Source organism: Calonectris borealis, chromosome 2, assembly GCF_964195595.1.
Source record: "Calonectris borealis chromosome 2, bCalBor7.hap1.2, whole genome shotgun sequence".
Lineage (NCBI taxonomy): Eukaryota > Metazoa > Chordata > Aves > Procellariiformes > Procellariidae > Calonectris > Calonectris borealis.
In genome coordinates this window covers 96118740-96135651 of record NC_134313.1, presented here as the reverse complement: position 1 = coordinate 96135651, position 16912 = coordinate 96118740, and the positions used below count along the sequence as shown (strand labels likewise).

Here is a 16912-nt window from a genome sequence, read left to right as displayed (position 1 = left end):
ATTCCTGTCGATTTTCTCTGAACTTCCTGCATACCCTTGTTGAAATGGAAATCCTAGACTGTGCGCAGCTTTCCGCCTACACACAAAAGGGAGCATGAAAGCCCACAGCTTCATCTCCCTTCCCACCTGCCATCCAAGGACTGGTAAGGCGGCAGTGGCATGGTGGAGCCACAGCTTCCTATTCTTGCCACTGGGTATTAGCTTTCCAAAGATGAGAGCGGAAACAACACAAGGCTTATGGCACATTCACGTCAAGAGCAGCACAGAGCAAACAATCCTTTTTATAGGTCTCAAGGGGATCCAGCGGGGATTTGGGTCTGCCCTCCAGCCCTCCCTCTCCAGTGCTAACCTGCCCCAAGGCACCAGAAGTGCCATGCAAGCTTTGCAAACACATCTCTGTTCCAGGGACAGGGCTGCATGCTCACTGACTATGCATCCAGATCTGTCTATAGATCAGAAATCATGTTTATTTATTTCAAATAAGAATTCCAATTATAGCACCAAATTATTCTGAGGGGGTAACAACAAAGATGCTGCTTTCGGTCCAACATGGATTTATTTCAAAGCGATTTCCAACACGCTGCTAAGCAGCAGAAGTTGTAGAATTGTACAACACAAGGCGGGCTGCCAACACTGAGCTCTGCTGCAGCTGAGCAGGCAGAAGTTCAACATAAACAAAAATAACTGAAAATGAAAACTGGGGGGAGAGGGAGGGAAGGGGGCTAGACAGACAAACAGGCGAATGCCAGTGCTGAGAAAGAAAATCCTAAAACCCACAAAAACATTCTCAGCAAGGAGGGAGTATACCCCTTATTTAAAACACAGCGCGAAGAAGCATCCCAAAAATGGGCTTGTCCCAGCACTGCTAGGAATTGTGAGAGCCAGTAGAAGATTTTAGATTCAGCTGCTGCTCAGGCAACCTACTTCACAGACTTAGAAATTGGCCACACATTTTCAGAAGGTAGGAGCTCAACCATCAGTGTGGCTGATACTGAAGCCCTCCAGAAAGCAGGACCAGAATTAATAGCATATTTTCTAATTCTTACTGAAAGAACAGCATTTAGCTCACAGAGTTAATTGCTTAAAAGTTAAGAGAAACTATTTAGTCACCTCTGCAACGTTGACTCTGGCCTCTCAGGTGTCTGTGCCACTCACTGGGAAAGGCTGCGGAATGGTAATTTCGGAGAGACTTTGGAATTATTAACCCGTGTGGTCCACGCCCATAAAGTGGCAAACTAAAGTTGAACAGGCTGGGCTTTGCAGACAATTTACTTGGTTTATTTACTTTGAAAACATCTGCTCTGTGGAAACTGTAGTCAAAGCTTACAAAACAAGTGTTCACTAGAGACTGCTCCCAGATGGGTTCTGCAGCCACAGCCCAGGGAGCAGCGCTGGGGGATCAGTTGCCAGAAACTGCTGGAAACGATGGAGAGATGGACTCTTCAGGCTAAGACTGGAACCAAGGGCTGATCCAGGGGGTCGCAAAGTACCGAGCTCTCTTTAATGCTCCCAGGCCAGTAGAGTAACTGCTTTGGTAACTGAAGGGCAGTTTTTACTGAACTGTTATCATTAGCTGCTATTTTGTAGTGTTAAAACATTGCGCCTCAGCAGAAGTTCAATGGAATTTCAGGGAAGAGGCACCTAAAAAGGCACTACTGCAACTGAGGAGCCAGGCTGAGCTCAGGGAGCGCTGGAATGAAAGGTCTGAGGTTGCCTTAAGGAGGTGGCAGGAATTTCTCTTAAAAAGGCAATTATATTTTATTACGGCTTTGCTACCAGTTCCGTGTATGATTTAGAAAGTGCTTCTCAGCCTGTTGCCCACGGACCACTGAAATGACCAGAGGAAAAAAAAATGTGCTTACTTCTACATACACAGAAACAAAGAGAAAAAACACACAACTGAGCATTCAAAGTGTAGTCCAAATTTTTTGTTGACTATAAATGAAAAAACACTTGAGGCAACACTACCCAAGATGAATGGTGGCTTTATCTTTTCTTCCCATCTCCTGATCCCAACATCTAGTCTACCCTTTGACTAAGAGTACACAAGAAACACTGGTAAGAAAGATAGGATAAATAAGCAGGTTACAAAATTTACTGCTGAAAAAATAGGTAGAAATAAAATCCAGCAACATAATAGCATTCATTGCAGGAAAAGCCATCACACCATCCCCCAAAAGATCAAGAAATTTGCTCAGCACAAACATGGTAAACAAAAGCTAGACTCTTCTCAAAGGAACAAGAAAACCAAACCACTTAAAATATTATAATGCTAGCATAAAAGTCAATGTCATGTGCTCACCTTGTACACAGGCTCACTCTGATCTCCACATCTGAAAAATATATGGAGGTAATAAAGAGTCAGACAGCAAAAGTTGTTAGTCAAAGAAAGACAACTGAATTAGGAATGACCGGCAAGATCGGGGCTGTTTTTCTGAAAGATAACAACAGGACTGAATAAATAACACAATATAGTGAAAGTTAATTAGGAAGTATTTTTTACTTGCCCTCCTAAATACAAAGTCAAACAGAACTAAATCACATTTCAAATTGATACTTTGTTTTAAAAACAATGGATGGGATAACCTGTGGAACTCATTGCCACAAAATCCTAGTGATGCCAAAAATCAAGAGGACTGAACTGCAATTGTGTATGTATACGAATAATCCCCGCAGTTCCACTATAAGCAATCGCTAACAGACAGAGATTAGGGAGACATTCTGTAACGGAGATATCATTTCCTAGCAGTTTAGGGAAGGATTCCATACACCACCCTCTGTAGCATCCTAGACTTGCTACTGCTGGCTACATGACACCCAAGTAGAGGAACACTCCTTGGATTACTCCAGCACTCCCTGTGTTTCCAGGGCTATTCTGCTACCAGAACTGTTCAGTGGCAGCAGGTACTAGGTGCATGCCAGATTTTACATCTGAAAGGATGTGCATATCCTTGAAGGCGTGTTTGGGCTGTTATCAAGCAGCCTTGATTAGAAAAGTCAAACTTAGGCAGTTAAGGTAAACTTTTTGTAATCTCACTTACAGCCCTTCCTAATGCTAAAGCAAACTAGTCCTCACTCTTTAGTCTTCTGAGAATTTGTTTTCCATTCTATCTTTACATCTTTTAATTTCATGTAAAAGTTATTAATCTTGTTATTTTCTTGAGATCCAGGAACAGACTGTAGATAAGAACAAAACCAAGAACAGTACACCTTGATCAGATCTTTGTGACATTACATACGCAAACTCACAAAGCCTCTTCCAAAGCAAATATATTCCTTTTAAGACAGGCTCTCCTAAAGGTAATAAGATTCTTTGTAAAGAGGGTATCCTTCAGTAAAGGAAATGCTGATGACCCTGTCAGCACCCCTAAATGCCTGTCAATGGCAAACAATAAACCAAACAACATGATAAGGGAACCTGTTTCCTAGCCAAACAAACCAGGCATGATTGCAATAGAAAGTTAAAGTTTGGCTTGGCAAAGTCAAAGTCAGCAATGGCTAGTTACCTCCTCCCTTCCTTCCCAGCTGCATGCTTGCATATTCAGGAAAAAAAAACATTCTTAGTTACAGCCTTAGTTGCTCTTTCATGTTCTATACTTGGTTGGTCTGGTGCTACAATATAAGAAAATTTTATAATGAATCTATGTTTTTATTTGTCCTTAATAAAGTTGGGGATGATTGATTTTTCAGTCAGAGGTGACCAGTTTTCACAATGCATTAAAATGGGGCTAAGCAGAGCGCAAATGTATTGCTACAACACCTAGGTGCCTTCTGTAGCTCAAAAATACCAGAAAACTGGAAGGACTTCTGAATGCAATTGTAATGCAAATCTCATTATTATTAACTACCACTTTACCCTACTGAGCAAATATCAGCATGTCCCTCCTGAATAACCAGAGTATTTCTAACATCAGTCATCGTATTTCTTAATGGAGAACGGAATTCACTGGCAATAAAGTCCAGGTTCCCGGAAGAGAAATGACTCTGTGTCCTCTGTTGACAGATTGGGTTTTAATGAGCAAAGGAAACACACAGGGCCTGATCCTAATCCCACTTAAGTCAATGGGATGTTTTCTACTGACTTCAGTGGGTTTTGGATGGAGCTCCGAGGTCCTGATTTTGCACCTGTCACACTCCCAGCGTCACTGAGACCAGTAGGGAGTTTCAGTGTCACTCGAAGAACGGTTCTTTGACAACTAATATTACCACTTCCTCCAACATGGGAATTTCCCCATTATAAGTGGGAAAAAATAAATTGCTGAGAATTTCAGACTGCATTTTCAAAAAAAAGAACTTTTTGGGATGACACTCAGTAAGCTCACCTTGTGCCAACCCTGACTGTGAAGAAAGTGCAGTTAAGTGCTCCAAATGTATTATAATATTTTCCACTATCACTTACAGGTGCCTTGCTAACATCATATTTTATTTTCAAGTCTACTTATTTTAGTAATCGTGTTTTCCAGCACCAGAATGATCTGTTCATGTGGAATTGGTGGAATGTGTTGGGACAAACTAATACACTGGAATTGTAACTTACCATGGATGACAGGTTACACAGGATTTTTAAATTTACAATCTATAATATACAGTTTAAAAGACACAGCTTTTTCCCGCCTGTATGGTACCTTTCTTTCTACTGTTGTGCTTTGCAAGCCATTACTTCAGTGTATGCCTGACCTACTCATCAAGAAAGTTCTTTAATGACCTTAATAAATTACATGTAAGCTTTCAGTTAAGGACCCAATTCATGGAATCACAGAATACCAGGTTGGAAGGGACCCCAAGGATCATCTGGCCCAACCTTTCTTGGCAAAGTTCTTCAATTAAAACTAATAGTCATGACTGCAGCATCTCTCTATGGTGCTGCTGCTCTCTGTTGGCAGTACACTATGCAAACACAGCTGGGGTCAACAAACAAGTGTTCTTCAGAACTGTTTCACAGCATTTCCTCCATTTGATACTCTGACCAGTCACAGATTTTAGCTCTTGCCCATCAAACTTGCAACAGCTTTGGCTACTTGACTATCACAGAATATGTGCATATATATTCTTTTCCTGTGGATGCTTCTTTTTATTCATAATTACAATGAAAATGACAAGCAAACAGTATATATTCTCCGTAACAGGATTAAAGAATAAGTCAAATTAGTTTGAATTTACAAGTTAAAGCACATTTATTTTATAAATAGGATGCCTTCCAAAAATAATCAATAAATAAAAAAATAAGAGAGTCAGAGACTAACACATGTTAACTTCAAACGGCTACAATCTCCAGCCCCAGAAACCTTCAGGTTTCTGGACTAAAGTATTGTCACACTGAAATCCATAGCAGAATTCCTGATTTAAGGACCCAGATTTATCCCCTCTGAGCTAGAGCACATTCTTGATGTGTAGCTTGCCGCTTGACAAGACTGCTCACCCACTGCAAGTTGCTCCACTGAAGAGAGGAATGAAGCACAGAACAGGGTATACCTGGGTAGGCAGCAGCTCTGCAGGGACAGAGGTGTCACCTGAACATGTTCGGAAGTCTAATTACTTAGCAAAAATAACGTGCATGAATTGTGGTCGCAGTTATTTCTCATATGCACATTTTTTAAACTCTCAGCCAAGATTTTCAAAAGATACAGGTGTTTCGTGAATTCTTTTTTGGTCTCATTTTCAGAAGTGCTAAACTTCAACTTCTGAGAATCATGGCCCTTTAAAGCTTCTTAATTCAGTTACCCAGAAAAGTCATCAGTCATGGTTGAAGATATTGGTCTTAGTTACGATGCTTTTTCCCTGTGTCTTTTTTTTCACCTTTGCTTTTCTTTAGCTTTCATTCCTGTCTTGCCCAATGCTCCAAGCAGAACTCAATAGCAGCAGAAATACTGCTTTTAAGGCAAGAAATTTCACCCTGGAACACACTGCCATACTCAAAAACAAAACTGCAAGTTGAAAGGCAGTGGAGAACCACTCTGAATTCCTGAATCATTCTGAGGCTTCAGCTAGCTTGCATTAGTGGATAGAATCATTTGGTTTTTTGGACCTTTGAAAAATTAATACCATTAGTAACAGGAGAATCTCTTTGCTTTAACTTCTTCCACATATGGACATTGTCGCTTCAGCTAGAATCAACCATCTTACGTCCTGCTTTCTGTGTGCTGCTACAAGGATTGCAGATGAAGAAAACAATAGAAAGAGAATAGATGTTGAAACTGAATGTAGAAAAAAAAAGAGAATGGGGGAAGAAATATTAATTACACAAAAGATAACTTTAAAGCAGGTATTGAATCCATGTTGTTTATCGATTTTCCATTCTTTATTTGTCTAGGTTGACAGCTCTCCCTCTAGTACACAGAAATGTTCTTTTCTCCAGAGAGGTAACACATTGTGTATGACGGAATTGACCTCATGTGATAGAGGGAAGATTAAAGAGAAAATAAGCATGAGTTCCAAGCAGATTTCATATCCAGTAGATTCACAACATATATAAAACTAGCACAATTATACACTAGTGAAGCACATTAATTTACTTGTACCAAACAAGCTTAGAAACTTATCCCTAAAATATTCTCCACTGAGTTGAAAGTGGATTTACTTCAAAGTCAACACAAGGAATTGGGTTAGTAATCAGGAGAATAGAAGACCTTGAATTTGTAATGTTAAACATCTACCGCTTTAGAATTGTGTAAACACATGTTCATCTTGGTGGCCCACAATGGCTATTATCATGATCTACTAGGCTAATATTCAATTCCACAACTGGTATATAACTGTAATTCCTATTTAGAAAATGGACTGTAAAAGCCCAAAAGGACCCACTGAGGAAACTACTGTATAAAAAGGGAAGTTTGAGATCATATAGATATTCTATACATTTAAACACACAGGAAATAGATATTGCCATACTAAGGTATAAGACAACACCATTTAATCTAGTATCCTGCTGATAGAATTCTCTAGTAACAGATGTTTCAGGGCTGTATGAAATATAACAGTGATTTTATAAATACTGCAGGTCCATAATCCATACTGGGATTTCATCATGACCCCAGGCAGATGTCACTTATTTTCTGAAGCACAAGAATTGACAGTCTTTGCAATTTTTGTGTAACCATAGAGGTTTATTTGCCTGAAAGATATCCAGTACTGCAGACTTATTACACACCATGCTGCACATTTTAGTTGGCTTTTTGATTGTTTCCTCTTGGACTAATACAATGGAGAAAGATGGTCCTACTGGTTTCTTTCATAATCTTCAATTTTTTTAAACACCTCACATGTATTCTCTTCCCTTTTTTCAAATGAAATTACATTATGTTCAATGACCTTTTTTCTCCTCACATCAGAGTATCATCTTCCTCCAAAAGCTGCGTATTGAAATACTCACATATCTTCACCTCTTAAAACACTTTGAACAGGAGAATTAGCATTATCATAGAATCATAGAATCATTAAGGTTGGAAAAGACCTTTAAGATCATCAACCGTCAACCCACCACCACCATGCCCACTAAATTATGTCCCTAGGCGCCTCATCTACACGTCTTTTAAATACTTCCAGGGATGGTGACTCAGCCACTTCCCTGGGCAGCCTGTTCCAAGGCTTGACCACTCTTTCAGTAAAGAAATTTTTCCTAATGTCCAGTCTAAACCTCCCTTGGCACAACTTGAGGCCATTTCCTCTCGTCCTATCGCTTGTTACTTGGGAGAAGAGACCAACACCCACCTCGCTACAACCTCCTTTCAGGTAGTTGTAGAGCGCAATGAGGTCTCCCCTCAGCCTCCTCCAGGCTAAACAACCCCAGTTCCCTCAGCCGCTCCTCATAAGGCTTGTGCTCCAGGCCCTTCACCAGCTTCATTGCCCTTCTCTGGACACGCTCCAGCACCTCCATGTCCTTCTTGTAGTGAGGGGCCCAAAACTGAACACAGTATTCGAGGTGCAGCCTCACCAGTGCCGAGTACAGGGGCACCATCACCTCCCTGCTCCTGCTGGCCACACTATTTCTGATACAGGCCAGGATGCCGTTGGCCTTCTTGGCCACCTGGGCACACTGCCGGCTCATGTTCAGCCGGCTGTCAACCAGCACCCCCAGGTCCTTTTCCTCCGGGCAGCTTTCCAGCCACTCTTCCCCAAGCCTGTAGCGTTGCACGGGGTTGTTGTGGCCCAAGTGCAGGACCCGGGACTTGGCCTTGTTGAACCTCATACAGTTGGCCTCGGCCCATCGATCCAGCCTGTCCAGGTCCCTCTGCAGAGCCTTCCTACCCTCCAGCAGATCAACACTCCCGCCCAACTTGGTGTCGTCTGCAAACTTACTGAGGGAGCACTCGATCCCCTTGTCCAGATCGTGGATAAAGATATTGAACAGGACCGGCCCCAGTACTGAGCCCTGGGGAACACCGCTCGTGACTGGCCACCAACGGGATTTAACTCCGTTCACCACAGCTCTTTGGACCCGGCCATCCAACCAGTTTTTTACCCAGCGAAGAGTGCACCTGTCTAGGCCGTGAGCCGCCAGCTTCTCTAGGAGGATGCTGATCAAAAATAGCTAAAAAAACACAAAAGATGTGAAGGTTGATTTTTCATAATGTCCCATTAAATTGTGGGCATTTTGTTTTTTTGGATACTCTATGAATGACAGCAAGGGCGTGGTTTTGAAAGGTTTGGAGTTCCCACAGTACTCAGTGATTTCAGTGGGAGTTGCTAACACTCAGAAGCTCTGAAAATAAGGACTCATTTTATAAAGCCAAACCCAGGAATATCTGCATTAGCAGATACTAAGGAAAATGTCTGCCTAAGTAACACAACCGACAGTTAAACACTTGGCTTTGTGTAATTGAGCCTAGCCATTTGCTTCAAGAAAAACTTGAATCCACTGCACCATCCTAGTTGATTTTCACTTGCTCAATACACATCCCATCTACCCGACACAACTAAAGACAATGTCCTGACTTAAGCTGTTAAATTTCCATTGTGGCTTGTCAGATGTGTCACTTTGTACTTTGGCCTCCTCTGTTTTGCTGGTCCACGGGATGGTCCACAGGACATCTCAGAACCATGAGACCTTCATATATAAAGGTAATAAAAAACCCCACAAGAACTACATTAAATCAGACTTCATCTATCTCCTTTCTGGTGTTCATTCACAAAGTATGAACACAAACTATTCCAATGTTACAAGTATGAAGTGTCATTCATTTCCTTACTATCCATCTGTCCCACACGTGTACTAATAGGCATGAAAATACTAAACATAAATCTTTCTTCATCCTCAGAATAATTTTTAAAAGGCACCCTTCCCCTGCATTTCTGTGTGATGCCTGATAAATAATAGATCATTGCACGGTGTTAGTGTGTCGTGGTTTAATCTGGCAGGCAGCCAAATACCACGCAGCCTCTCACTCACTCCCCCCGCCCCCCCAGTGGGACGGGGAGAGAATCGGAAGGGTAAGAGTGAGAAAAACTCGTGGGTTGAGATAAAGACAGTTTAATAGAACAGAAAAGGGAAAATAATAACAATAATAATGATAGAATATACAAAATGAGTGATGCACAATGCAATTGCTCACCACCTGCGCTGACCGATAACCAAGTAGCAATCGGTACTTCCTGGATCACGCCTACCGTTCATATATTGAGCATGATGTCACATGGTATGGAATACCCCATTAGCCAGCTGGGCTGGCTGTCCTGATTATGTTCCCTCCCATCTTGTGTACCTAGCTCAGTCAGTAGGCATGGGAGCTGTCCTTGGACTAGGAGGGCACTTAGCAACAACTGAAAACATCAGTGTGTTATCAACATTCTCCTCATACTAAATCCAAAACACAGCACCAGGAAGAAATTTAACCCTATCCCAGCCGAAACCAGGACATAGTGTTAATATTAATATTACCAGACAACGTTTGAAAGAAGCAGGACAGAAACCTGAATTCCAGAGAAATTCGGAACAGCAGCAGTCACCATCCAGATGTACGTTTTGCAGCTCAGGTCCATGTCTGTAGTATACAGATCTTATAGGGTGCACAGTCCCATGAATTTCTGTTCAATTTACCCAGAGATGAGGACGTTTAGCGCTTGATAGAACTTGGCAATAATTTTCTTAAGTGAATTATTTGAAGTTAACTGGTAGGTTAAAATAAAATATCCATCAAGCACAAAACAAACAATGGGAAGATGCTGTGATCTGTTTCAGGAATGCTTACATTTGTTTGTTCTGAAATTAAAAAAAAACTTGTTTCCTCAGCCTAAATGTTGGCACTTTCCAACATGGAGATAAATAACCTTTGAGCTGCTTAATGCTTTGTCTCAGCTTCAAGAAATCCTTCCTAGCTACAGGGATTTTTTCCCTACAAAAATGTGCTCTGGATCCATAAAATATAAAGAGCAGGATTAATTATTCAGTGCTAAATCCAACTCTCTTCTGTGCAGTAATACTAGGAAGTGAAGAGGGGCACTGTTGTGGTTTAACCCGGCAGGCTGCTAAGCACCACACAGCCGTTCAATCACTCCCCGCCCCGCAGTGGGATGGGGGAGAAAATCGGAAAAAAAAAAAGTAAAATTCGTGAGTCGAGATAAAGACAGTTTAATAGGACAGAAAAAGAAGGGAAAATAATAATAATGATAAAAGAATACACAAAATAAGTGATGCACAACACAATTGCTCATCACCCACCAACCGCCTAGCCAGTTCCCAAGCAGGGGTCGCCGCCCCCCGGCCAACTCCCCCCAGTTTATATACTGAGCATGACGTCATATGGTATGGAATATCCCTTTGGCCAGTTTGGGTCAGCTGTCCTGACTGTGCCGCCTCCCAGCTTCTCGCTGGCAGGGTATGAGAAGCTGAAAAGTCCTTGACTATGTAAGCACTACTTAGCAACAACTAAAACATCAGTGTGTTATCAACATTATTCTCATCCTAAATCCAAAACACAGCACTGTACCAGCTACTAGGAAGAAAATTAACTCCATCCCAGCCGAAACCAGGACAGGCATATAAAGACCTTTTCCTCTCATCTCCCATCTTGGCAGCTTTACAGGATGTATGTTTGGTTCAATCTAGCATAAGAATTAGGGACCTGGCCACCATATTACCATCCATCAGTGGTGGCCTTGACAGGACTGGTCCACCTTGACTTCCTAGCCTGCTGGGGAAGGATGGCCAGCTACGGTGTTATTGTAGGAGAATGGATGGGGCAGGGGTAGAGACCAAGAAAAGAGGGGAGGGGTATTGCATCCCACCCTCAGGCAGAGAGCAAAGCAGAGTGATGAGCATCCCAGGCAGTGGCAGGCAGAGACAGACCAATGGCATAGGCAGAGAAAACCCTTTCAATGTCAAGTAGGAAGAGAGAGACAAAGCACCAGGTGAAAGAAGGACTCTTCGCCTCTTACAGGTAGTGAATTCTTCCCTGTTGTGGTTTAATTCAGCAGGCAGCCAAACACCACACAGCCATTCGTTCACTCCTCCACCCCCCAGTGGGATGGGGGAGAGAATCAGAAAAAAGAAAAGTAAAATTTGTGGATTGAGATAAAGACAGTTTAACAGAACAGAACAGGAAGGGAATAATAATAATAATAATAATAATAATAATAGTAATAGTAATAGTAATAGTAATAATAATAATAGAATATACAAAATGAGTCATGCACAATGCAATTGCTCACCACCCGATGACCAATAGCCAAAAAAACCCCGATCGCTACTTCCTGGATCATGCCCCCTATTTACATACTGAGCATGATGTCATATGGTACAGAATACCCTGTTGGCCAGCTGGGCCAGCTGTCCTGACTATGCTCCCTCCCAGCTTCTTGTGCACCTGGCAGAGCATCGGAAGCTGAAAAGTCCTTGACTAGCAGGGTACTTAGCAACAACTAAAAACATCAGTGTATTATCAACATTCTTCTCATACTAAATCCAAAACACAGCACTATACCAGCTACTAGGAAGAAATTTAACTCCATCCCAGCCGAAACCAGGACATTCCCCCATCCTAGCTGCTGAATAGAGCACTTTCAAAAGGCACTGCAAGATGAAACTAATTTCAAGCTCTTCAGAGAACACAGTATTTACCATCGAATGAATGTGATTACAAAAGCTTTCACTCTCTCTCTGACATATTCACAGCCATTGAAATGCTTCTCAAACTGTAATATGCTCACAATTACATACTATGAAAAGCAGCTCTGCACAGAAGTAGTCTCAACCTCTGGTCTACAAGGACAGTGATTCACTAGGATTTCTCTGAACTCAGAAGCACTCACAAGCCTACTGCTATCCTCCCATGCATCCTGTGGCAGCTGACTCCTTTAGCCATTTTTCACCGGCCCACTGCTTGTCAATAAATCACTGTGCTAATTCCTGTGACGCCTCCTGTGAAGTGCTTTGGGAATTGTGGCAAAGATTTCTGGGCTGCATCTGAGAACTGGTGGTGAATGGCTGACTCCAGGTTGACATGATGAAGAAAGGTTAAGCTCTTCAGCCGAGCAGCCTCTTAGAAAGATTCATTGTGACTCCAGCTATCCCTTTTCTATACAGCAAGGCTACCCTCTGCATCTGCCTGAATACATAAGGGAGTTGACATTTGTCTTCTGTGTGGCTCACGTACTTAAGTTTTCCTCTCTTCTCATTACCCGTGAAGGGTGATTACATTTCCTATGGAATATCACTGGTGATACATCACACTTTAGGGCTGTGTTCCTCCCCCCCCGCAAAGGGAACCTGTGGTTACTTCATCTTTTTCCTTTCTTGAATACCAATCCTCCCACAAGCCTGCGTGTTAGCCACCAGCCTCCCACCAAAGAAGAATAATGGGACTCCTACTGAAGCTCATTAATAGTAAATTATTTTCAGTTAGTGAAGACGATTGTCTCAGTGAAGTCTCTGAAGAGCCAGGGATGGTACAGCAGAACACTGTCTGCCCCACAATTGATTTGAATACAGTGGTTTGAAAGAAACCTCAGACTTCAATAGTGAACCATTAAGAACAGCTATTTGTATGGTGCCTGTCTGAACACCAAGGATAGGAGGGAAGGCAGAGTCTGTCTTTCCTGATCAGTTGATTATTCTTTTTTCTTTTTCCCCACCAGATGGTCTTCAAGTAAACACTGGCATCAGAGGTCTGAACTGGCAGTCACAAGCTGTGTAAAAAGCCGTAAGTCACAGAACTCACACTTTATTGTATAAAGCAAGGATTTTTTTTTTTCTTTTTCTTTTTTGTAAAACAAAGTCAAGGCATTTACTAGTATTTTTCAAGCCCATCCTTCTGGCAGATGAAGCAAGAAGTGCCCAGCATAAGCAGATGCCGAACAGTTCAGGGGCACACTGTTTCCACAGGATAGACTTCTCTGTCCCTCCTCTCACTCCTCTCATAGTTCTTTATGACACTCTTAGATTTGGGCAGGGAACTGCTATTTGGGGGACTTTCAAAGCAACCCAAGGGAATTAGATATCTGAATCCACACTGTAATTCAAAAGCTCTAGGCCAAGTATTTAAAAACCTTTGAAGAGGATGCTTAACAAAAATATGCAGACAGATTCCAAGTCTACACATGTATACATAATAAACATAGCACTGAAAAGGTCTACTTCGATATCAAACAATACTTTCTGACTTGTGCTATAAAAATGCATGCTCATTCTTGCCATCTCTGACTTCACCCAGTAGGTACTATAAAGAAGCAGGAACAGAGCTGGTTGAAACTCAGAATTTCTAAAATATCTGAAAAAGTCTTTTTCAGGCAAAAAAATGTTCATATTTACTCAATTAATTCTCTATATTCATTTCAATCTGGAATGTTTTTGCTGGGGTGGAAAAGAAGGAATGAAAAGCTGTTCAGTTCAATTTCCTCGAAAATAAAAACTAGCAGATGGCTGCCCTGTGCTCTGTGAATGCCCCTGCTCCTGCGCAGGGTATCTGGGAAAGCTAAACTCTGACAGCCTCAGTCCTGGTGGGGGACAGCAGGGCATCAAGATTGCTAGAAAGTGGGAAGTGCAAGACACCCTGGAGCCATGTAGCAATCAGCATGGCAGGGTTACCTTGTAGTTACAGACACGGAGCCCAAGTCCAGGCTCCTTTAAACCTCTAGGCAGCCGGCATAAAAACCTCACCATCTCAGATTGTGGCAGATTGTCCAGGCTCTGGTTGGACATGACCAGACCTCATACGTCTTCATAAAGCATCTCTCTCGGCAGCCCAGTCTTTAAACGAATTTGGTCAGAAAGTCCCTGACCACCTCTAAGCAGGAGCTGCTATGAGAACGGAGCTGCTATTTCTACACAGCTGCTTTTCAGAGGAGAAAAAGCAGGGAAGAGGAAGAAACCAAAGAGTAGTTGGGACCACTCCGACTGTGAATCAAGTAAATACCACTGGCCGTCGGGTTGGTCTGGGGCACAGGGGAATGCCTGACATGCGCACACCAGGAGTGAAATGGACTCTCGAGTATGCAACGTCCGTTACAGGTATGTTTTCTAAGCTGAAACCCATAAGGCAAAAGAAATGACAGAAAAGATTCTCATTCATGAGAGAAAAGAGGTGGCACTGTTCCTGGGTGGGACAAGAGAGGGAAAAGAGAAGAGGGACTGGAGGTACTACTGTAGTGCTTTAACTAGCCATTATATAGTCATGCTCTACTGCGACAGCTGAAGAAAGGCTCAGAAGTCAACCAGTATCCACTGGCAAAGCCTCCCATAAACAGTTAATCTGTTGCAAAAATATTAGTCTTACACTCATTTGACCAAATGAGAGAAAAAATATCCAGAGCTGGAGAACACAGTTCATTAATAGGAAACCGATCCTCTGCTAGCTACTGTCAAAAGCAGCTTCTGGGTTGTTTTTTCTGCAGAGAAGCTGCTGCTGGGACTTTGCCAGTTCAGCAATTAAAGATAATCTCAAAGAATCCCTCAGCAAATTGTAAAGTGCTCAGGCTGAAGAACAACAAGGTGTTCAGGGACTGAACTGATTGTTTTAATTTGCGTAATACTAGCAGCAAGCTGCGCTTCAGAATTATTCTGCTTAATTCACCTGTTCCAGAAGTAAGACAAAACCAAGTCAGCTTCAATAAATAACCAGACCTTAAAGTATTTGATTTGGTCCCCATCTAGATAAGGAAAAGTGCAACAAATCTAGCAATAAAAAGGAAAATGATGTTATTACCTTGTTTTTTCTATGTACTAACAAGGAGCTAGGGATGTGCATTGATACAACACAGCAGTCAATAGGATCTGACCCTTCACTGTCAGATCTGTTCCTTTTACTATTTGGAAAAGAATAGACACAGGTCATCCGAGTACTCCCAATGCCTCTAAAGATGGTGCCACAGAGCACCTACCTTCCTCCTTCACAGCAGCCAATACATTTCCTCTCCCTTCGCTTAACAGACTGTTACAAATGTGCAGATCTCATCCCAGAAGTGTGCAAGTAATTCATTCAAATGCAAGCATAAATCCTTTCTTACCTATTCCCCACTTACATTTTTAACAGCGTAGCCATCAAAACGCAGCAAATCAATTTTTTCCTCTTTACTGTCTCCACACTGCCTTTTCAGGGTATTTTCAGTTGTTCCGATTAAAAATTTACCTCTTAAGTACCCCTGAGGACACAGTGCATTTCTTGATTGCAGTTTTGTATACTTCTTTCAGCCTACCTATGTATCTTCCTTACAAAGGAAGATGTGGAGTCATATCCTTCCTTCCCTTCTCTTTCTAACAAAAAAGAAATTTTAGTATCAAACTTTAAAAAATCAGGTCCCAGACCAGTAGGAAGACAACCTCTCTGCAAAATGCAGAAAATACTTTTTCAGAACGAGGATGTGAGGCCATCACACCTGAGAGGATGATGCAAGGTACCTAGGAGAAGAGACACGGTATGCTAAGCTGAAAAAAACGTTTGCAGGGCTCACCCAAAGCAAAGATGAGCAGCCTCAGCATTTCTGGATTCAATTTGTGGTGCTGCATTGTAGGGAACAGGTATTCACCCCTGGACTCTTCTCTCTGTCTGTCCTCTTCATTGGGGACAACTCAGGTCAAAAATGTATTCTGCTACTTCTACCACATATTCTACCACGCGTGATTAGCCAGTATTTCCTCTATTACTTTGGACACATATGCTTTCATTACCATCCCTGGAATTCCATGTGTGTGCAGTTGCAATACTTACCTGAATGTCTCAGAAATGCAAGACACTGCTCTTAGAGGGATTCTCTGCATGGCAGCAGTTTTGATTTGCTTATTCGTAGCAGGCAGAGACTTTTCTACCTTTTGACTGCCATTCAGCCATCCTTTCTTTTTCCCTGTGAAACCTGCTTCTTTTCTGAAACTGGAGAAGTCTTGACCACTGAAAAGGAGATTACTTTCTGGTTTAATTTCTGAAGGTCATTCATATTGATTAGACAGCTTAGACAAGTTGAGTAGTAGAAGGCCTGAACTTAAAGATATGGAGGGTACAACAGTCATTCCAAAAAGTAAGGAAAAAACCCCTTTCTTTTCTCCCTTCAGTATCTACATAGTCCAAAATATTCTCTTTGTTTTTGCAAATGTTTGTTCACTAGAATGTTCCAAAGGGAAAAATGTCAGCCACAAATCCTCACTCATCACATACTTGCACAGCAATGCTTAAAGATCCTTAAAGATCTCCAAGAATTTTAAAGAAGTAATTCAGTCAGAAATAATTCAGGTAGCAGAAACAGTGCCACTGCCTTCCGGTGGCTGGTTGCACGGCTCACGCAGCATACGACTACTCAAGGCAAGTCACAGTGAACTGATTTGACAGACCATACACAGAAAAATATGTTCCACAAAGCAAAGGTATGAAAATCTAAATGGTTGCAGCTAAAGTATCAAGCAAAGAGAGCTTAAATCCACAAGATGGACTGTGGAAAACATTTTGCTCACTGCAAAGGGACATTTCTTCTCTATTCTCCTTGCCTTACAGAT

General features: G+C 42.0%; 1 protein-coding gene across 6 annotated transcripts in view; it reads right to left on the bottom strand.

Annotated features, from left to right (window-relative positions):
- Nucleotides 1-16912, bottom strand: part of FARS2 (phenylalanyl-tRNA synthetase 2, mitochondrial) — a 248678-nt gene that overhangs the window by 60876 nt on the left and 170890 nt on the right. For 3 of the 6 annotated variants that reach the window (XM_075142618.1, XM_075142621.1, XM_075142623.1), the window contains one exon: nt 2303-2333. The exons of the other annotated variants lie outside the window; for them this stretch is intronic. In XM_075142618.1, the coding sequence (XP_074998719.1) occupies nt 2303-2333 (31 nt within the window). The remainder of the gene's footprint in view (nt 1-2302; nt 2334-16912) is intronic. 6 annotated transcript variants of the gene reach the window in all.